General features: G+C 40.2%; 1 protein-coding gene and 1 pseudogene across 1 annotated transcript in view; both read right to left on the minus strand.

The window, feature by feature from the left end:
• The window catches only part of Sppl3 (signal peptide peptidase like 3), a 143174-nt gene that overhangs the window by 59801 nt on the left and 59356 nt on the right, over positions 1-24017 (minus strand). The window contains exon 2 of the mRNA XM_008840682.3: positions 5233-5310. Within this exon, the coding sequence (XP_008838904.1) occupies positions 5233-5310 (78 nt within the window). The remainder of the gene's footprint in view (positions 1-5232; positions 5311-24017) is intronic.
• LOC103740175 overlaps positions 20494-24017 on the minus strand; it is a 62416-nt pseudogene continuing 58892 nt past the window's right edge.

The following is a 24017-nucleotide window of genomic DNA, read 5'->3' on the forward strand; positions in this document are numbered from 1 at the left end:
CTCATTTAATTTTATGTCTTATAGAGATTATAATTAGAAAAAGATTATATAAGCGTAATAATTCATCTGTAAACCTAGAAATGTACAGCCAATTTTGAAAGAGATGTACCCTAGCTCAGAAAAATGTTATTGAATAAGTTAATGCTGTTGTAATGAAATGCTTCTTCTAATTAAAAAATATATATATAATAATAATAAAAAAATGAACCTACCATATTGACCAGGTTATACCACTCCTTGGCATATACCCAAAGGACTCATGCTATTGCAGACACACTTGTACAACCACATTTGTTGCTGCTCTTTTCACAATAGTTAAGAGATGGAAGCAACCTAAATGCCCCTCAACTGACAAGTGGTTAATGAAGATGTGGTATATTTACACAATGGAGTTCTAGTCAGCAGTAGAGAAGATGAAATAATGAAATTTGCAGGTAAATGGATAGACCTAGAAACTGTTATATAAGTAACACAGACTCAGAAAAACAAACGACCTACGTTCCCCTTCATTTGTGGATCTTAGCACCAAATCGTTTTAAGTGAGTGCGTATCTGGATATAACTGCAGGAACCAGGAAAATGGAAGGAAACCACAGAAGTAAAGGGAAAAAAGGAACCAGAGCAAGAAGAATAGTAGGAGACAGGTGCTACTAAGGGAGAAATGTGTAAAAAGAGGGTAGTTAGATGGGAGGGGTAAAAGGAGGGCCATACAAGGAACCATGGGACTAGAGGGGAAGAAGGAGCTCAAAAGAGGTGGTACCATAGTTTAGAAAAATTATCAAGGGAGAAATGGGGATAAGAGGGATACTTTAAATGGGAAGGGTGGGGTGGGAGGATAAGACAGGGAGAGAAAGAGGAGACATAAATAGTGCCTAGCTAGTATAAAAAGCCAGAGGGAATCATATTAGTCCAAAAACCTACTGAAAAACTACACATACAACACATCCCTACATGAATCAGTGAGTATAGCTGATGCCTACGTAACAAAAAACAGTACCAGAGAAACCTTCCTTTGAGTTGTTGGCCAAGGCAGTACAAGAGATCCCCAAAATTACACAGGCTATTGCCACAGTTCTTGATTGCCTCCAAGAACTTGATGGTAAGACCCTACTACTGCTGAAGAGAGGACATACTTTGGACTCAGGATTTGGACCAACTGAGCTGGAACTGACCTGGAAGCCTCTTCCCTGAAGATTAGCTCTCACAGCTTTGGAGAGCGCTATGCAAACTGGTAAGGGAGAACATCAATTGATGGTCCAACCCTAGCTTCAGAGCCTGAAAACCACATCAATGACCAACATAGTGAATCATATTTGTGCAGCAGTGGGCACTTTTATCTTAGGGTAACATAGCTATCTAAGTGGACTTAAAGCCCATCCAATGGGAGGAAACTCATGCCTGGTACTGTAAACCTAGCCAAATACACATAGCTGGAGTGATCACAGATCTTAGAGAAAACCCTAAGGCTCTCATATCCATAGACAAATATAATTTCTTACTATGTACAAAATATGGATCCTTAAATTTACAGACAAGTACCCCACTCAGAACCCATCAACGTAGCTTCTTTTTCAACACAGATTATTACAGAGATTATTACAGAGTCACAGAGATTATTACAGAGTCACAGCACTAGTCACAGAGATTCTCTGTGAATTGCCCAAGCCTAAGTGGCACATCTAGGATACATTCTCTACACCTAAGACTCACGGAATATAGAACAAGAGATGAAGAGAAGACTAATGCATCTTTCAATTCTCATCAATGTAGCACCTCATTAGACAGAGGGCCAGGAACACAAAAGGCCACAAATGGCCAAAAAGCTGAGAAGAAGAGTGGGTAGAGTGTGGGTCTTTGGATGGGACTCCTAATATTGAGGTCCATCCATCCAGGGCTCAGGGCCACTGCGGAAGATGGGGCAGAAAGACGGTAAGAGCCAGGGAGGAGGTGTGTGACCATGCAGAAACAGTCTTACAGGTTCCTGGGACCCTTCTCATACAAACCTACAGCAATGGTGTCAGCATGCACAAGACCAATGCAAACTTAGCAGACATGAACAGTAAACCCCAATCTTAGTCGAAAAATTATTAACATCTGATTACTGCTGGGTAAGGAAAAGTTGATCTGCTTGAAGGGAGAGACTCTAGATAGGTTAAATAAACTATGGTGGATGAACTTGTACTGAGGGCCATTTCGAGACACTAACTTTATATACTAGGCCTTAATACAAATGACAGAATTATGAATTCCAGTCAGGGGACTATGAGATGGTACCAAAGGGGAAGGGGGAAGAGAGTATAAAGATGATTTTATGTATGAAAATACACAAAAATTCAACAAAATACATATTCAATAAAATACAATAAAATAACATAATGTCCTCCAAAAACCAGAAGAGGAAGAAATGCTTATCAATTTAGTCAATAAGTTCAATTTAAAGTATAACTACAGGCATCATTTACTTTTTACAGAAAATATATACTAAAGCATAAAAGATATAAAGTACAGGGACCAGCAGCACTTAACTGTTCCAGGTCTGTTCCCAACAAGCTGTACAATCTCTCTAAGTCCCATCATCCTGCAGGGGTTCAGTTTCCTCTTTTGTAAACTGGGAGGTACACCAAAGAAATCCCTTCCATCTATATGGCATAATCTTGTGCTACTTTTATTAAAAACACTCCTAAGGCCAGGCGTGGTGGCGTACACCTTTAATCCCAGCACTCGGGAGGTAGAAGCAGGCGGATCTCTGTGAGTTCAAAGCCAGCCTGGTCTACATAGCAAGTTTCAGGCAAGCTGGGGCTACAGGGAGACCCTGTCTCAAAAAGACAAAAAAAAAAAAAAAAAAAAAAAAAAACAACGACAACAACAACAAAAAAAAACACTCCTAAAATCTGCCCAATCCTAAACCGGTGTAGCCCTCTGGGAAGCAATATGGCAGTGTGTAGAAATAGTTGGTCTACAGTCTCCTGTAAAGACTTCAATTTTCAAATGTTTAAAGAAATGTATTTATTATCACTGTGTATGCACATATGTGTGCGCCCGGTTGTGTATGTGTCTGTGTCTGGTGTGTGTGTGTGGGTGTACATGCCATGGTGTACATGTCAAGGTCAGAGAACAACTTTAAGGAGCTAGTTCTCTACCCCACACCTTATTTGAGTTCAACAGCTCAAACTCAGATTGCCAGGTTTATGCAGCAAGTACCTTACCAGCTGAGTCATCTTGCTGGCCTTAATGTTTATTTTAATGACATAATTCAATCAAAGTGAAAAAAATACATAAAGGTCACTATAGTAACTTGCATATCAAACAAAAGTAGAATGGAGCAGCATAAAGAAATGCCAAGTTATTAAGTGCTAGCATGATGATACTAGACAAAATTTTTGGGTGTGAAAATGATCAGAATAAAAATGATCTCAACTATCAAAATGTATACAATGTATAAATATGTATGAGAGAGAGATGGGGGAACAAAAGATAATTTGCACTAATTAAAATAGCAATAGGTTTGTAAATGTAAATATGGCTCTTCTTGTTTTAAATTGCGAAGTTCCTTGAAATATCTGGGGAAAGTAACATGCAAAACATTAAGGGTAGAAGAACAAAATACCGATTACCTTGGCAAGATTCTAAATTGCTCTGGCTTATTATGAGTGGCCATGAACCTAGGGCTTTTCATAGACATTTTCACAATTAAAACTTTAATCAATTTATTGTAATAGTATTTTAAAAAAAATTTTATTTTTTTATTTTATGTGTATGTGTGTATTGCCTGCATGTAGGTGAGTGCACCTGTGTCGTGCAATGCCCGAGCAAGTCAGAAGAGGCTGTTAGATTCCCTGGAACTGGAGTTACAGACAGTTGTTAGCTGCCATGTGGGTGCTGGGATTCAAACCTGGGTCTTCTGCAAGAACAATCAGTGTTCTTAACCTCTGAGCCATCTCTCTGGCCCCCTATAAGAGTATTTTTTTTTACTTCAACATTGGCTGGAACAAAAGTACAAGTTTAATGATGTTACAAAGTAGCTATTAAATTCTAGACATGTTAGATGGTTCAAAATCCTTTTGCCTAGATTATTTATCATTCATGCTCTGTATCAACTTATTAACTTAAAATTTCCCAACTAGACTTCATTTTTAAATACGTCAGCCACAACATGATCTGAATTATACAACCAGAGTTTCTCTCAGCTAAAACAATGAGAAGAAGGCGTTTGGACCTTGTCTTCCCATTCCTACGGCATGAGCGCCCATTTGGGCCCTGTCTAGGCATTCCCGAGGGCTGCAGGGGTAACCCCTGGCAATGTTAACACGCACTACTGACAATGGATGGATCACAGGAAACAGTTTCTGAGAGTCAAAAAGAAGTCTATTCGTGGCAATTTTGCGTGGCTCAACCTAAGTCAATGCCTTTGTATTAAGAAAAATATTAATTACTGGGGCTGAAGAGATGGCTCAGTGGTTAAAAGCACTGATTGCTCTTGCAGAGGACCCGGGTTTAATTCCCAGCACCCACATGGTGGCTATGAACCATCCTTAATTCCAGTTCCAGGGGAATCCAAAGCCCTCTTCTGAACTCCGTGGCATTGCATGACATGGGTGCACTCACATACACGCAGGCAATACACTCATGCACATAAAATAAAAATAATAAAATATTTTAAAAAAAGAAAAATATTAATTACTGTAAAGACATTATCAAAAGGTATTTCAAGACAAGGTAAAGAACTTGACTAGCTTCTTAGGTACAGTTTTTATTTTGGTTTCTTTGATTCTTCTACATCTACTGAAGGTCTGTCACTACACTTTGATTTTGGATTAGAAAAAAATCCAAACATGACATTTTCTTATTTATGGCTCATTTTGCTGCATGTTTGTTTGTTTATTAGTATTGTAAGCTGTCGTCTATATAGCTGTTTTGATACCAAGGTCTGTGGAGTCACTGTTAGCATTCTTCAGAACCTTCCCAATAAGGACTGCTCTGAGGTGAGTCATTATCTACAGACCAGAATTTGAAGCAATTCCTTTTTACATGTTTGTATTATACTACAGTCATAAGCAGAACCAAAGCATGTTTAACAGCAGCCAGCGAAAGAGCAAGTAACAGTATTACCCCACCCTAACTCAAATCCCAAGGAAGCACTGTTTCTCTTCACAATACATGGAGTGCCAGTGCTTTTGGAGCAAGGCTTCCTTCACCTGCAACTGGAACCAACCCCGTCTTTAGAGCATCTTACCTGAAACTACCATAGACAATAAGAAGAATGGATATCAGAAATGTAGACACTTGACTGGAATCCACCAGGGAATAGGCCCTAGAGAAATGAAGAGAAAATCATTAGGTCACAGGCAGCAAGTCCTGACATCATTATTAGCATTTCAAATTAACACCACTAAAATCAAACTTGCTAGCCTACCATGAAGGATAAAGTGCTGGTTCATAGCTGTTGTTAGCTAATAGTCTTAGGATGTTAAGTGATAGTGACGCAAAAATTCCACATCTGTATAACATATAGTCTGTAATAACCATTACCAACTTAAACCTACTCCAGTGGCAAAAAGTCTCAAAGACTAAACTTATCAGTTTACAATGAATCATCAGGAGTACAGTCTGCATCTCTCTCTTTACTTCCCTCTTTACTTTCCTGTCTACTCTCTCCACCTGCATATGGATAGGAGGGTCTGCAGAGCTAGCAGGTCTAAAACCTACCTTTTGTCTTCCCTTTATTTCTGATTGCCGAAGATGCTCGTCTCCGTGATAGGCATTCCTTTACTATCCACACATGGTGATATCAGGCCCTGCTGTTCTCACATCATTCCCTCTGCTTCTCCCCATCCCACTGCCAGTTCCTTAGCCCCTTTCCTTGACTATGCGAAGTTTTGTTCTCAAGTGTCTTCATGAATTTACCCTTCACACTTCCCAGTTCTGGCAAAGCGAGTTATCTTTTTTAAAAATTTAGCAAATATTTAATGATGTTTATGTGCCAGGTACTCTGGGAGCCACTGGGGATACAAAGACAAATGAGTCCAGTCCTTGCCTCAGTGCTTTTTCTATAGGAATAAAAACAAACACAATTAACCCAAGTGAGTGAGTGTAACTGTGCAAAATGCTGCATAGAGAGTGCCAAGAATGGGCACAACACACACGTGCATTAGGGGGATCTCCATCTAAGCACAGGGTGCAGAAACTTTCCTGGCTCAAAAAACCTCTAAATTTAAAGATCTTGTAGAAAAAGGTCCTGGAAAGAAAACCAAAAAGAAAGAGAAGGAAAAATCAAAACAGCAGGAGTTTCAAAGAGGCAGCAAGACTGAAGGGTGCCTGAACTTTGATCCTGTGATCTACCACTTAATAGTGGCTAGGCTGACTACTGGACCTCTGAACTTGAGCTTTTTTATCTGTGAAAGGGGATAACAGCAACTCTCCAAGACTGTTACAGAGTTAGTTGAATGAGTAGACCATATAAAGAGCTTCACACAGTAGTACTCAATGTTCACTGTTTGTTTTAGGAGGGAGGGTCACCTATCCAATGCTGTTGAAAGGTTAGGTAGAATGAAAACTCAATTGTCTACTGGACTGTTGACCTTAGCACAAACTGCTTTAACAGAGTCTCAAATGGGACTCGGTGAGAAGGAAATGGAGATAGATGGTTTCTGAAAAGTAAAGGGAAAAAAATGGCAGTTGGAGGGAAAAGGATGGGTAAGAGAGATCTTTTAAAATGTCCTTTCTATCAATCTGTGAGGTGGCTCAGCAGGCACAAAGGCTTGAAGACTTGAGTTCAGTCCCCGATCCCACAAGGTGGCAGGAGGTAACTGATTCCAGAGAACATTTTCTGATCTTTACAAATGCACCACCGTGCATGTATGTATACACACATATACATACACACAAATAAATAATTAAAAAAAATTTAAGATAGGAGATACTCTTTTTTTTGTACTGACTGGAACTTACCCTAGTGAAGGTATGAATGCAGAAGATGACATAAATTTTTTATCTTTATTTAAAAACCTTTTAAAAAAATCTAAGGACATAGGTGGGCATGGTGGTATATGCCTTTAATCTCAGTATTTAGTCCCAGTACTTGGGAGGCAGAGGCAGGCAGATTTCTGTGAGATCAAGTTCAACCTGGTCTACACAGTAAGTTCCAGGTCAGCTGGGACTACAGGGAGACTCTGTCTCAAAAAGAACCCCCAATCCAAAAACTTTAATTCCAGGCATTTAAAAATTCTCACGTTTGAATATTCTTAGCATACTCAGTATGCTTAGACTAGTACTTTAAAAAATATTAATTCATGGGGCTGAAGAGATAGCTCAGCAGTTAAGAGTACTGGCTCCCCTCACAGAGGACCTGGGTTTGGTTCCTGGCACCCACATGGCTGCTAACAACTGTCCCTAACTCCAGTTCCAGGGGACCTGACACCCTCTTTTGACCTCTGCAGGCACTGCACGACACAGGTGCACTTATATACACGCAGGTAAAACACTCATACACACAAAATAAAATAAAAAAAAATTTGTTTTAATTGAATTTTTGTGATTTTCAGACAATATAGTTTGATGGTAATTAGACCACCTCCCCCACTGTCCCCCTACCCAACTTAATGTACTCGTGGTATATATAACATGGTCTGGAGAGTCTGACTTGTGCCCTCAAATATCCTTCAGTGTAGTTCCATCCACTGGGCTCACCAAGTGTTCCATTCCTGTAAGACAATTTTCTTTCCCCCTCTCAGCAGCCATCAACTGCCAAAAGTTCCTTAGGTTGGGTTGGGATTTCTTACCCATTTCTCCAATGTCTATGCTGGCACCATTGCTGTGAGTTCACATGTCTAACTGACCAGCTGTCTGGAAGACTCTTTTCCTTGTCATCTATCCCCTCTGTCTCTTACAATCTTTTCACCTCCTCTTCTGCAGTATCTCCAAGCCTTGAAAAGCAGAGGTTTGAGAAAGGTGTTCTAATCAGGGATAAGCACTCTGAGGCCTGTTGTTCTCCAAACGTTGGACAATGTGGGTTTCTGTGTTAATCACCATTGTATAAGAAAACTACTCTAGTGAGAGTTGCGAGATATATTCATCCTATGTGTAGAGGTTGCATTGGACTCCTCAATGTTAGGAGTCTCATAGACACGTATTCTTTGACTAGTTCTGGAACTCTGTAAGTCTCAGGCTATTGTCACAGCCTTTGATTGTCTCCCAGAACTTGAAGGTAAGACCCTATTCCTGAAAAGAGGTCACACTTTGGACACAGAACTTGGAACAATCAAGCTGGAATCGACTTTCTCCCTGCAGACTAGCTCTCATGGTATTAGAGGATACGATACAAGCTGCCAAAGGAGAAAACCAATCAATGGTCTCACCTATTGTAAAACCTGATAAAACAATAACTGGCCCAGCAAACTATCGCTATTGGTGTAGTAGTGGCATTTTTATCTTGGGGGGTAATCAATTGTCTAATTGGGATTAAGGCCGTTCAATGGGAGGAAACATGTGTGGTACTATAAACATAGCCAAATATACATGGCTGGAGAGGTCACAGATCCTAGACCACATCCCTAGACCAATGTTATTTCTTACTTCACTTTATATAATTTCTTACTTTACTTCATGTAATTTCTTACTTTATATGCATCCTCATATATACAGACAAGTATACCTTTCATCCCTCATCTGCATGGCATGGGTGCACTCACATACCTGCAGGCAATACACTCATACACATAAAATAATTAAAAAAAAAAGTCTTAGCTGGGCGTGGTGGCACATGCCTTTAATCCCAGCACTTGGGAGGCAGAGGCAGGAGGATCTCTGTTAGTTCAAGCCCAGCCTGGTCTTCATAGCGAGTTCCAGGATAGCTGGGGCTACAGGGAGACCCTGTCTCAAAACGACCAAAAAAAAAAAAAGTCTTAACAGCCTGTAACGGCAGCAGCAAGGGGTCTGATGATACAATCTTCTGGCCTCCATAGGTACCCTATGTAGCCAAGGTGTGTGTGTGTACCCACATACCTCAATAAAAGTTGTTTTTTTTTTTTTAAATCAATCTAAAACCAGTCTTAATAGTTGAGCATGGTAGTGCATACTTGCAATCCTAACACTGGGCACACAGTAAATTCCTGTCTCAATGCCACACTCCCTCATACTCTTACTTTTAGTGATGTACAATAAAATTTGACAAAAAGATATTGTGGTTCGTAGTCCACTTAAAAAAAGTATCACTACATTTGTTTATTTATATGTGTATAGATGTGTGTGTGTGATCCTGGGGAACTGATTCTTTCCCTCCACCATGTGGCTTCTGGGGATCAAATTCAGGTCATCAGGCTTGGCAGCATGCACCTTTACCCACTGAGCCATCTTGCTGCCCCCATAGTCAGTGCCCCCAAATACACACAAAATAACATTTTATGTGTATGAGTGTATTACTTGCATGTACGTAAGTGTGCCCATGTCTTACAATGCCTGTGGCAGTCAGAAGGAGTAGATCCCCTGGAACTGGAGTTACGGACAGTTGTTAGCTGTCATGTGGGTGCTGGGAACCAAACCCGGGTCCTCTACAAAAGCAGCCAGTGCTCTTAACCACTGAGCCATCTCTCCTGATCCTGTAGGAGGTATTTCTAAAAAGTAATTTAAAGTTGTTTTTTTTTTTTTAAAAATCTGACTAGAGCTATAACCCACCCCCCAAAAGAGTTCTCTTCTGAGAAGCATCTTTTTTTTTTCTTAAATAAAAAAATTATTTACTTTGATTTTATGTGTATGAGTGTTTGCCTGCATGTAGGTAAGTGCACCATGTGCATGTCTGGTGTGGTGCCTGTGGAGGCCAGAAGAGGGCGCTGGATTCCCTGGAACTGGAGTGAAGGCTGCCATGTGGGTGTTAGGGAGTGAACCCAGGTCCTCTGTAAGAGCATCCCATCCGGTCTCTTAACCATGGAGCTGTCTCTCCAGCCCGAGAAGCTTTTCTTTTGATGGTTTATTTGATGATTTTGCTTTATATCCTTGTATTCTGAAGCACACTGTCATTACCTAGAAGGTAATAAAGACTCGCACAGACAGGGTTAGGCAGGGAAGGAAAGGTAGGTATTTTAAGAAAATTGGTAGGCATTCCAGGGTATTCTAGGAAATTAAAGCCCAGCAACCTTATTTCACTGCCCTCTCCTATCCTCCACTTCACATTCTGTCAAAGCATGAAAAGAAATGTGTTGTCCCTTAGGCCCTTTAACAGGTCTGTTCCCAAAGACTGTGGATGGACATTAAGGACAGGAACTCTATTTTATGAAATAAAGGAATTCTTACTGAAATGCAACAATAAACTAAAAACATGCATTTAACATAGGCCAAAATCACTAGGTATAGTGGTGCAGCGCACACCTTTAATCTCAGTACTCAGGAGGCAGAGGCAGGCTGATCTCTGTGAGTTCGAGGCCAGTCTAGTCTACATAGCAAGTTCCAGGCTGGCTGGGGCTGCAGGGAGACCATCTCAAAAAGATTAAAAAAAAAAAAAAGATACGCCAAATCATGTCAGCCAACTATACTTTACACAGACTTGAAGACTGCCAGTGATGTTATTAGTGTAGGTCTGGTGCTTAACTGAAATACTTTACAAAGGCAGTATGAAAACCATTGATTCTACGATATACCTCCACCAAGCTTTTTACCTTAATAGACAAAGTCAAAAAGCAACTAGCAAGTCCTCTCACATCTAAGACTAGTTATAGTTTTCAGCTATCAACTTAACACAAACCTAGAGTTGCCTGCGAAGAGGGGACCTCAACTGAAGTTTCCTCCATCAGACTGGCCTGTGTGGCATTTTCTTGACTGTTGATTAACAGCCCACTGTGAGCAGCTAGTTCTAGGCTGTATAAGAAAGGTAGCCCAGGGGCTAGAGAGATGGCTTGGCAGTTAAGAACACTGGTTGTTCTTGAAGAAGACCTGGGTTCGAATCCCAGCATCCACATGGCAGCTAACAACTGTTCATAACTCCAGTCCCAGGGGATCTGACAGCCTCTTCTGACCTCCATGGGCATTGCACGACATGGGTGCACTTAACTACACGCAAGCAATACATGTATACACATAAAAATAAAAATAATAATTTTTTTAAAAAAGAAAGGTAACCTAACTGTGAGCCTGGAAGCAAGTCGGTAAGCAGCATGTCTCCATGGTCTCTTTCAGTTCCTGATTCAAGTTCCTGCCTTAGTTCCTGCCTTGGCTTTCCCTGGGTGATGGACTGTAAGATGTAAGATTAAACAAATTCTTCCCCAAAGTTGCTTTTTGGTCATCGTGTTTAACATAGCAACGGAAAAAGCAAACTAGAACAACTATACTGCATATCTGAAAAATTTTACAACCATGCTTGATTTCAGTAATCTCTTCAGTTAAAATCTATTTCAAGCTGCTTTACCAGCAAGTGATTATAACACTAAAAGTCATGCCAAACTGAGACACAGAGAGTACTGTTGTATAATGTTTTCTGTGTGTTGGTCTTCTAACCATACAATGAAAGCATTCTTTTCCATCAATAAGTCAAGCAACAGCCATTCCAACCCTGCAGACACACTGCCTTAGACCAGCATTTCTCACACTTTCTGGTTGTAAAACCATTTTCAGTTGTAAGACTGATGACTCCTAAACTGAGCTTTTATTCAGATGAGTTGTAGATTATGATATTCACCTTATTGGAGCTTGAGCTGAGCATGGTCAAACAAAGCTGTAACCAGAGCACTTGGGAGGTGGAGGCAGGAGTTCAGGGTCAACCTAGACTACATGAGACCATCTCAAAATACCAAAACAAGAAATTGAAAAGTTAAATATTCTTATTAGACCTAACTTTCTTTCTTTTTAAATTTTATTTATTTATTTTTATGTGTATGCATGTATTGCCTGCGTGTATGTAAGTGCACCTGTGTCGTGCAATGCTGAAGGAAGACAGAAGAGATCATTGGGTCCCCTGGAATTGGAGTTACGGACAGCTGTTAGCTGCCATGTGGGCTGGGATTTGAACCACAGTTAGTGTTCTTAACTCCTGAGCCATCTCTTCATCCCAGGAGTAACTTTCTTAAAGGTGGAATTTGAAACCCTACTCAGAGATTAAACAGTAACAACAAGCTGTGAATTATACTGGAACCCACTGGACCATTCTGTACTTTGAATGATCTTTTTACCTATGGATGGTTTTGTAACATGATATATTAGTTATCTGGAAGCTGCTGATTCACAGAATTCATGTAGTTCTTCTAGATATTTCATTATGCAATATTTGAAAATTCATATTTGTTAATATTATTCATGAGGCTCATGGCAGTAGATAAAAACCAAATTTCTAATTTCCACTTGAATGTTCAAATTTTGCCAATAGCAGGGCTTATTTTGCTTTTGAAAGTTGCCAAATATGTTAAGTTTGACTAAATTTAGTCCATGCACCACTCCCACATGTAAAAATGGCACCTTCCCCAAAGAATATATAGCATCTAGCACAGCCAGCATCTCAGGTGGCCACACAAGTGTTTTACTTAAGATAAGCAAAGGTACTTTGGCATATTCAGAAATGCCTTGGGGAGACTATTTTTATCACTAAAAAGTCCTCAACCACTAAATGGACTCAGTGCATTACATATACGTATGTATCTCTATAAATGTATGTAGGTATATGTAACAATAACCAAAAAAAGATAACAAATTGTGAGGAAGTGGGGAGCATGGGAATTGGGGGGGTGAGAAGAGTGGAAATAATGCAAATACAATGCTCATGTAAGAAATTCCAAATGAGCCAAGCGTGGTGGTGCACGCCTTTAATCCCCGCACTCTGGAGGCAGAGGCAGGCGGATCTGAGTGAATTCAAGGCCAGTCTGGTCTAAATAGTGAGTTCCAGGACAACTGGGGCTACACGGAAACCCTGTCTCAAAAAGACGAAAAAAAAAAAAAAAAGAAACTCAAAATGTGTGCTCAAGGGTTGAGAATTAAGGAAACCTGACTGCTTGATTTAAAACATTCTGGGTGAAACTGGCCTTAAAAAATGAAGGCTGTGTGTCGGCTGATGAAGAACAGCAATTACTAATAGTCTGCTGCCACTGGACTTATGTGACCACAGTGGGATTCTGTCATTTTTTTGCTTAAGAATTTATGGTAGGTGGGCTACTCCAAACAATTTAGGCTACTGTCATTTTGACTTAATTTGTCTAACATTGTAACACTCATAATTTTCCACATTTCCCCCTGTTTTACAGGGAAACCCCAAGTATGAACCACACTATGCCACATATGACATTTTGTTCAACAACGGATAGCATATGATGGTGGACCTAGGAAATTACACAGTCAGCCTCTCAGGCACCTTAGTGTTCAGGTACAACCTATACGATGTTTGCATAGTGAGAAAACTGCCCAGTGACACATTTTTCAGAAGAGATCTCTATTAAGCAAGGTGTGGCTGTATTTAACCTAACTGAACCGGAATCTTATTAAATAAAAACAACAAATTAATCCTATGTGCAAAGTACAAAAAGCGCGTTACAAGTCCCATAGGAAGGTTATGGTCCAATATACAAAGTGGCAGAATGTAGTTTAGTAGAGAAATGTTATGGGTCATAGTATATCAGGAACCAGCAAACTTTAGCCTGTTATTATCATCCAACAAAGCCAGTCCACTCCTTTAGGTACTGTCTCTGTTGTCACTTCAGCGTTTCAAAGACTGAGCTGAGTATTTGTGATAGATACCATGTGGCTCACAAAGTCGCAAATATTTACCATTTGAACATTTACAGGAAAAGTTTGCAGACAATGCTATGCCTTCCTCTTATTTTCTGAACAAGAATACCTGGCCAAGACAGCCAGTAAGGGTTAATGTATAACCCATCCCTTCCTCCCAGGAAATTAATTTCTACAATAGGCACAGTCTGGTGAGCAGAATCATGGCTTGTACATGGGTGCAGTCACCTAGAGGAGGGGCAGGTTTTCCATTCACAAAGGTAGTATTTGTGAGCCTTGAGCCTACCTGGCCAGAAAGGACCCATCTCCTACTTTGCACAAAGGTACTGCATATGTAGGCTAGCAGAAATCTTAGGCAATTCAGAGCCAGATCATGATGGGTGAATTGTTAAACACCAAAACATTATCAACTCTTCATAAATATTAAACATTTTATTACTTCTTCATGAATACCAGATGTTTTATATAAAGAACATGTATGAAATGCACTGTATGACATGTACTATATGTTAATAAATAACAACATTTACCAAGACTAATTGGTGAAAAAAATTATTGCTCCCATCAGCAGTATCAATGACTGAGCAAAATCATATGAAAGAAAGGCATTCATTTCCAAGGCAGTAAAGATAATCTAGACTCATTTTGTTTTCACATGTCTATTTACTGCCTACAAAAGAGAAGAATAGATTTACAGAACAGTGAAACACAAGTCTGGGCAAGGGTTCTGTGACAACATGCTTCAACTCTTTCCTTTGGGTCCTAGGAGTACAGTTTCAAAAGCATGTGCATGATAAGTATCATTTGAGAATATATTCAGCAACATCTCTGTGATTCCTGTGTTAAGAACAGCCCTATACTGGCTGTAACAGACATTTACAAGGAAAGGAAAGGTTTAGGCAATTGGTTTCCTGAGAATAAGAAAGAGCTGAAGAACATGGCTTATGTATTCCATCACTCAAGTGATTTATTTATAGTGAAAAAAGGGGCAGCTTTTGAAAACATCTTTATATCTTATCCAAGATTACTTTAGAACTTGACCAAAATAAATCTCCTTAAAAACTTGCAACAACTTGTATTAATATGCTGGTCAAGATTGATATTGCAAAATGGAACTCCTCCTAGGTGTTTAATACTCTCTCACAAAATGTATAGTGCCTAGGTATATATGATCTGTTCCCATCCGAGTTCCTGAGAGCAGGGACTCAGATGCACTAATTCAGCAGCCCTACGGTGGAAGCAATCCACATGCCACTGATGGATGAATGGATGAACATTCAAGTGAGTATTACTCAGACTTAGGAAATTCTGACCATGCCACCATATGGATGATTTCACTCACATAAGTGACCTAGAATAGGCAAATTCATAGACATAGAAGGACAGCTGTTACAAGTGCTAGAGCAAAGGAGAATGGGAGGTGGGGAGTTAAATGTTGAATATGTGAAACTTTTTTTTTTTTTAAGGAAATGATGAAAAAACTCTGGCTATGGATAATAGGGATACCTATGGATAACAGATATACCAAACATACCAAAAGTTATTAATGGCACCAAATTGTATACTAAGGAATAGCTAACATGGTAAATTTCAAGCTTTGGATATGCACACAATTTTTTTTTTGGTCTTTTTGAGACAGGGTCTCCCTGTAGCCCCAGCTATCCTGGAAATCACTATGTAGATCAGGCTGGCCTTGAACTCACAGAGATCCACCTGCCTCTGCCTCCCGAGTGCTGGGATTAAAGCTGTGCGCCACCACACCTCACTTAGAAGGCAGAGGCAGGCAGATCTCTCTGAGTTCAAGGCCAGCCTATTCTACATAGTGAGTTCTAGGCCAGCTGGGACTACAGGGAGACCCTGTCTCAAAAAGACAATAATAAATAATAATAATAATAATAATAACAACAATAATAATAATAATGGAGTTATCAGAGCAACAGAAATGTAACTAAGACAGAAGGTCTCTAGTTAAGGTCAGGCTGGGTTATATACCAGGACAGGTTTCCAAACAAAACCAAACTAAAATATAGTAACAACAAATACCCACAAAAAAACCCCTACATTGTTTTTGCTTGTATTTAGAATCATTTAGTCACAGAACTGTATCAGTTGAGATCTTGATTAAACACGAAATGCTATTTATAAGTAAATGCTTATCTTTTGGTGACTGGCATTGCTTTTCACAAAGGGAACAATAATAACTCCCATATCTTATTAATTGGAACTGGACACTTAAGTAGCTACAGAACCCATTTCTAGAAACATTTTTAGAAGACTTAATTGGACTTGAACTGAATAACCCTTCCAGAGCCCACATACCCCTGAATCCCTCCCCTATTGTGATCTTCCTATATGAAGATGGTAAATTTATGGCTACTTACTAAAACTTTAAATTCATTTTTCTTTCTTTTTCTGCCTCTCTCCCTCTCCTTGAGAGGGGATGTCCTTACTTAGCTCAGACTGGCCTCCATCTTTCCTCTACCTTGATTACAGGCATGTGATAACATACCTGGCTTGTTAAACTCATGTGGAAAAAAGGAAAAAAAGTACAAGTGTAAGGTCAGTTTGATCTTGAACAATTTTTACAAAATAGTAATTTGTAAAAATTGTAATCCCCAATAATAACTAAGAATTATATAATCAAGTCAACTGGTTAGTTTGGAAAATGACCATGCCATATTGAAAAGGAAGTTGTGACAAAACTTGTCCCCAAGCTGGACACAGGGGCCCATGCTTGTTAATACTGGCATTCGAGAGGCTAAAGCAGAAGGTTCACGAGTTTTGAGGGCCAGCCTGTCTTCAAACAAAAACAAAATTCCCATCTAGTCTCCTATTCAACAAATTCAACTTGAAATAAAACAGATATGATTTACCCTGAGGAAATATTTTCTTTGTGTTATAAAATATTAAATAACATCTAGGAGCACCTCAAAGGGGTTTGATTTGAGAAAGGGAAAACAGAACGGAGGAAAAACAAACCTCAGAGAAAAAAAGGACCATCTCAATGACCCGGAGGAACTCGACTCCTGTCTGTCAGGCATCATTTCCATAGATCTGACACCGGGAGAACAGAATCCCAGAAACAAAGTCAAAGAGTTGCTTCTGTTTACTAAGTGGGTTCAAATAAAGTATACTAGGTAGGTGTCTAGGTTTGTCAATAGGATATTATCTACTGGAGTTTTAACCTCATCTTGAAATACTTTTCTTCGGTCAGTGAGTGAAAGCCTAAGAGTGATTCAGTAGTTTTGGGAAATAAGTAAGATAGAAATATTCACTGTAGTTAGCAGAAAGGGCAAAAAGAGATAGGCAGCAAGGAGAATTAGGGCTCTTAATAATCTAGGCTGTTGGGATTAAACCCTAGGTTACTGATTGGTAAGAAGTGGAAGCAGGCTGGGGATGTGGTGGCAAAGTGCTTGCCTAGCAACCCGGGGGGACCCTGGGTTCAAGTCCCATCACTGCATAAAGCCAGAAGTGGTGGTACACATCTGTAATTAGAGTACTTTGGTCATCTAAGGATACACAGTAAATTCAAGGTTAGCCTGGGCTACATGGGATCCTGTCTCAAAAGCCAGAAGAAACAAAGAAATGGAGGCAGAAGAGGTGATTATCCACAAACTCCATTTTGAAACAACAACAAAACAGTGAGACCCAGTGAGACAGTGGGGCAAAGGATACTAAGGAAGAATGGGAGTTGAACATTTGTGTTATGGGACACTCTAACCTGACCACTAGGCATGTGGACAACAAATGATATCTGAAGGAATCTGCAAATTCCTGATGAAAAGACCTGATATGTGAAACAAAAAGCACAGGAAGACCTACTCAGAGGCAGACCCTCTGAATATAGTCCTCCTCTACTTGGCTCAATGCTGCCCAAAGAGCACTAGTAATCAGCAACACCTCCAAACCCAATCCTTTAAAAGGCCTATCCCATTTTTCCCTTCTTCAAACTTCAAATGCAGAACAAACTGGTGTACAGAGAACCCAGAAATTTGAGCAGGGTAATGGGAACTGGAAGTTCAGAAACAGAATGTAAACACAAGTCTGCCTGGCTCTAGCGATCTATACTTCTTTTTAAAAATATTTTATTTATTATTTTTATTTTATGTGTATGAGTAGATTGCCTGCATGTTATGTGAGTGTACCCATCTCATGCACTGCCTCAGAAGAGGGCTTCAGATTCCCCTGGAACTGGAGTTAAGGATGGTTCATAGCTGCCATGCAAGTGCTGGGAATCGAACCTGGGTCCTCTGCAAGAGTAGCCAGTGCTCTTAACCACTAAGCCATCTCTCTAGCCCTGCGATCTATACTTCTTTTTAAAAATATTTTATTTATTATTTTTATTTTATGTGTATGAGTATATTGCCTGCATGTTATGTGAGTGTACCCATATCATGCAATGCCTCAGAAGAGGGCTTCAGATTCCCCTGGAACTGGAGTTAAGGATGGTTCATAGCTGCCATGCAAGTGCTGGGAATCGAACCTGGGTCCTCTGCAAGAGTAGCCAGTGCTCTTAACCACTGAGCCATCTCTCTAGCCCTGCGATCTATACTTCTATACACTACATACAATGCCTCTCATCACAGCCAGAAGAGCACTCAGGTTGATCTTCAACAATTTCAGCAGAATTATGGGTAAAGAAAATGAACTTGATGCGTTTATCATTTCCTCGGGAAGCCTAGAATTAGGAGCCAGGCATAAAACTGAATTACACGTGAAAGGCCCGCAGAGTGAATTTGCTTATACTTTTGAAGGTAGAGGAGAGGAGATCTGTGACACTGAGAAAAAGAGAAAAGAAGACTTCATGATAGCCAGAGGAAAGAGATGATGGTGTGGGCAAAATTCCACAGAGAAAGAGTTGTGCAGGACCAGAAGGGCCAAGGAAACAATCACAGCTGACATGGAGATGAGGGCACTCACCAGATGGCTTTGAGCATCTCTGTAAGATGGAGGGTTAGTCATTCGAATGAAGTGAAGAGGGGACAAGTTCAAATAAAAAAAAAAGATTCACAAGTAATTCTTAAATTCAAAGACTGATTTCATAAAATAATCACCTACTTATACAAAAAAGGCATATATGATGGCGAGATGGAAATGCATCTAATTAGCTCAGTTTGAGGAGGTGCAGCACTTAAGAAAACGAGAAGCAGGTTAATGGGGCAAAGAAGTGCGAAGTGGCACCTGCATGACAAAGGGCCTGGTTTCAAACTCTAAGTCTGTCCTGTGCCAACTATGTGACCTTAGGTTCTTACTTATTTAACTTCCCAGCCTTCAATACTCACATCTGCAAAATCAAAGTGGTAATGATACATAGTGTATGGGGTTGAGCCCTCAATGCAGCTATCTGGTAGGTAGAATGTTAATGTAAGTTATTATGTAGGTTCATTTACTACAAATTCTTCACAGCTAAGGAATGATGAAGTTTTTTTTTTTTTTGTCTTACTGAGACAGGGTCTCCCTACAGCCCCAGCTGGCCTGGAACTCACTCTGTAGACCTGGCTGGCCTTGAACTCAGAGATCCACCTGCCTCTGCCTCCTGAGTGCTGGGATTAAAGGCATGCGCCACTCAGCTAAGAAAGTTATTTTAATAGTTCTAGCAGGGAGTAATAGTTATTAAAGGTTCAACTTATTCTGAATACTTTCACTACTTAACCCCCATGAGCTCCCTATGAAATAGTTAACTTTTATTATTCCTAACTTAAATATAAGGAAATTGAGGAAGAACAAGGTAAAATATTCTGCTAAAAGTTACAAAGTTACTATGACAAAATCTGGATTGGAATCCAGATAGTTTTGTTCAAAAGCTCTAGAGTACCTGGCTTACTCTGAATACCTATCATCCTGGGTGTCCCAACTAAAGACTTCCTCTTTTAGTAAAAGTAAGGACTGAAAAATTGGTCGTGTTTTCCAGCAGACAAATCCAATTTAAGTCAGGTCTAGGGCCTCATTACTTTCTTCCAAGTCCCAGACTGTACAGACAGGCTGTAGTGAGGTATGGCTGCATGCAGTGGGTAGGAGAAGAAACAACCCTCTGATATCTTCTGTGTCTCCCACTGGGCTCCCATCTGCCTAGAGCCCCCATCCTCCTTCACTTCTTCCTCTAGTTTCTACCACGAACATTGTTTCCATTTTCATCCCTTCAATTTATTCAACTAATTTTAAAATATATATTTTTTAGATTTTTACATTTATTTTGTGTCTATGACTGTTTTGTCTGCATGGTTTTTTTTTTTTTTTTTTTTTTGGTCTTTTTGAGACAGGGTCTTCCTGTAGCCCCAGCTGTCCTGGAACTCACTGTGTAGACCAGGCTGGCTTTGAACTCACAGAGATCCCCCTGCCTCTGCCTCCCGAGTGCTGGGATTAAAGGTGTGCGTCACCATGCTCGGCAAGTTCTGCAACTTTTAAAGGTTGTTTCAATTGTCTGTACAAGGACCCTCAGAGGTCAGAAGTGTCAGATTCCTGCAAGAGCAGCACACACTCTGAATCACTGAACTATCTCTCCAGTCCTGAGTTCTAAAAGATAAAACAAAATTTTTTTTTATTTATTTTTATGCTGTGTTTTGCCTGCATGTATGTAAGTGCACCACATATAGAGGCCAGAAGAGGGTGGGATCCCCTGAAACTGGAGTCATAGACAGGTGTTAGTCAACATGTGGTGCTGGGAACTGAACCTGGATCCTCTGCAACAGCAGCCAGTGCTCTTAACTGCTGAATCATCTCTCCAGCATCTGAGGAAAGAGGGGCCTCCACCCTCAAGGCGGCGACTGAGCAAGCAGAAGCTGGACTCCCAGGCTCAATACTAGTAGACTTTCTTGTGTCTCCATCTCCTGGATCCCCATTGCCTCCATTACCTCTTTTCCAAGGGTCTTTAGCCGAGGCACGTTAAGTTCTTTCTAAAGCATCTTCCACTGATGTGTCCTTGGGGCCATCAATACATGTTTCAGGGATGATGCTATCTGTTCTGGGAAATTTGGGTTTGGGGATAATTCTTCTTGATCTTGTGGAGACTCGAACCCACTCTCCTGCCTCAATAAATCTCCATTTGACCTCAGTGGGTTTCCTGTCCACTAGCTTGACCTGGTGGTGGAGTAAGGGGCCTTCACTAGGGATCATGGTCCCTTGGTGATTTTTGTTTGGTCTTGACAATGTAGTGGTAATGAGTGTTTAACTCCTCCAGGACAACCCAGTTCGGCTGTTGGATGACTTAGACCACTTTGCCCTGCTTCCCAGCATCCCTGCCTTCTAAAATTTCTACTATGTCTCCACAGAATAGGTGCCAGTCTTCATCAGAGATGGGTTCCACCACCACAGAGCACCACCTTCTCCATGGGGGGGTTCTTCCTCTTGTCTGCCAAGGAGCCTGGACTGCTCATTCCATAGTGGTAGTTGGGGGGCAGAGTGGCTTTGCATGCTAAGGCCAGCAGGGCAGACAGAGAGAGAGAGATTGTGAGAAATCTTACCAATTGCTCAGTGGGCTTTATTTCATTGAATTCTCTCACAAGTTACCTTAACCCTCACACTTAAGTGTTGAATCCCAGTTGAGTTCTGAAATTTTCTTTTTTTTAGGTCTATCTGAAACAGGGTCTCCCTGTAGCCTCAGCTGGCCTTGAACTCAGAGGTCAGCTTGCCTCTGCCTCCCAAGTGCTGAGACTACAGGTGTGTACCACCACTCTCAGCCCAGTTCTGAAAGTTTTAACATAACATTTTGTTTTGTTTTTTTGAGGCAGGGTCTTAGGTAGCCAAGGCTGGTCTCTAATTTCCCACATAGTTGATGATGATCATAAAGTAACAATTCTGCTCTACCACTAGTCTTGGAATCACAGGCATGTACCATGCAGTACCATGCTCAGCTTAATACACCTTCTATTGAAGACACATTTAGAAAAATTCAAGACCAGGAGTACTGACTTTAGAGTCTAAATAATGTTCTAATCCAGCATGTTAAATATGGATAACAAGTAGGCCCACATTCATTAGTGGGACATAAAAGGCAATTTACAGCACAGCACTCAAGAACTACAAATCCTCTGACTCCCAGCAAACAGCTGTGCTGTCACTGTTCCTGATAGTCCATGTTTATCTAAGTTCCTATTTTAACTTCATATAGCTCTATGTTTCCCATAACTCTACCTACCATCATTTGGAAGTCTCCCAACATCTACCCTGAGTGCCTATAGCACAAACCATTATAGAGAGAAATACAGATTCTATTTTAACATTCCTTGGCTATACCAAGAACTGAGTAACCCACAGGGAATCAAAATAGTAAGACAAAAACAATGATGACAATTTGCAAACACTCGACAAACTTCAATATCAAAGCATTCTTTTTAAAATAAAATTGTATGTATGTATGTATGTATGTGTGTGTGTATGTATGTATGTATGTATGTATGTATGTATTGTGGGGAGTTATACATATGCAGTTTCGATTCTGGGGATCAAACTTGGGCCATCAGGCTTGGTAGTGAGTGCTTTAATGTGTTGAGCCATCTTACTGGCTCACCCGGCATTTTTAGTGTTTCTCAAAGCTGTTCTAAGACAAAAATTTCTTAAGTAATTTGGTTTTCTGAGAGAGAGAGAGAGAGAGAGAGAGAGAGAGAGAGAGAGAGAGAGTGAGAGAGAGAGAATGAATATGTTCAAGATGGGGACCAGAGGTTGATGCTGATGTGGTCTTCTATTGCTCTCTGCCTTATTTTTTGAGACCGTGTCTCAGTGAACCGGGTGCTCGCTGTTCTGGCTAGACTAACCTAACCAACAAGCCTGGGGATCTGCCTGCATTGCTCTCCTAGTACTTGGAGATCTGAACTCAGGTCCTCATTCTCACGTAGCAAGCTCTTTACCCACTGAGCCACCTCCCCAGACCCTAACTGATTATGTGATTGGCGGCAGAGATGGACAAATAAGATTGGTAAATGTCAAGCTACTGGTCTTTTTTAAAGCAGAGAGCTTTCTGAGGCTTATAAAATACTTTCCCACAAATCTTTCTGTTTTCTTAGAGATTCTAACAGACTTTTCATTCTATAACATATACTTTGGAAAGTCTTGCTCCAGAAAAATTTTTTAACCTAAGGTAGGCAAAACCTGTAATTCGCTCCTCATTCAAGAACTGAATATAAAATAATAATCTCAATAAGAGAAAATATGTGCCAAATAGCATTATTTATATGGAATATAAATTTCATCATTTATCACCCTATGAAATATGTAACTTTTATTATCCTTAATTTACACACAAGGAGTGAAATTTATCCAATGTTACAAAGCTTGAGTCTGGACTCTACCTGGATGAGCCTCCAACTCTGAAATACTGTATGCTCCAAAAACCACACCCTCAGCTGTGTAGAGAAGAATGGTCTACCCTTAGCAACAACAGCAATGAATACTCTTGTTCTTTCAGATCTATACACGAAAGATCAATGACTGAGGTGGTCGACTGTAATTAAACCATTTTATTTCTCTAAAAATTCAGATCAGGGGATGGGGAATTGGCTCAATGGATAAGAATGCTTACTCTGCAAAGATGATTGCATGAGCACTTGCAAACAGGCAGATTCTGAGAGCTTCCTAGGCAGCCAGACTAGCCAGAGGCCCTGTCTGAAGGCAGTAAGATGGAGAGAGACAGAAGAAGACAGCTTGCTCTGACCTCTACACATGCATGTATGGATATGCATGCACTCCCTCCCCAATGATTAAGATCAAATAACTACTGTCTACGTGTCTGGATGGAGAAAAATACAAATGGAGAACTGAAACTGAAAAGAAGTATGAGGCCCTAAGTTATTTTACTTATGATGCTTCTAATTAAATCTTGACAAGAAGTGACACCGTCATAAAATGAATGTCAAAATTTTTTAAATTTGACAGATTTCTGCCATCCTGAGAATGTTTTCAGAGGAATTTGGTTGAATTAAATTTTTGGTTAGAATTTATATTATAGCACTTTAAAAGCTTGGGCCACATAAAGTTTCTAAACTTTGTTTTCTTTTAGACAGGGGCACTACAACACCCAAACAAATGTTATCTGGCCTCATATAATAAAAATGAAGAAAATCTTTTTAAAAGTGAGTAATTCTTTGAAAAGTATCTAAGCAACTAAAAGCTGTATCTGGAAGACTTAAGAAACCAAGAAGTAAACCGCTGCCATGACAACAGCAGCAAATACACGAGCTCCTCCTGTGTGCTCTGTTTAAACCACTTACACTGTGCTCATTTCATCTTAGCAACAGCCCTTTGAGGAGGAATTTTACTATGAACTCCCACATACTGATGCAAAGAGAAGGTAGCTAATTTGCTCAAGGCCATGTGGCTGGGAGGAAGGAC

This window comes from Nannospalax galili, unplaced genomic scaffold (genome assembly GCF_000622305.1).
Source record: "Nannospalax galili isolate Female #2095 unplaced genomic scaffold, S.galili_v1.0 scaffold911, whole genome shotgun sequence".
Lineage (NCBI taxonomy): Eukaryota > Metazoa > Chordata > Mammalia > Rodentia > Spalacidae > Nannospalax > Nannospalax galili.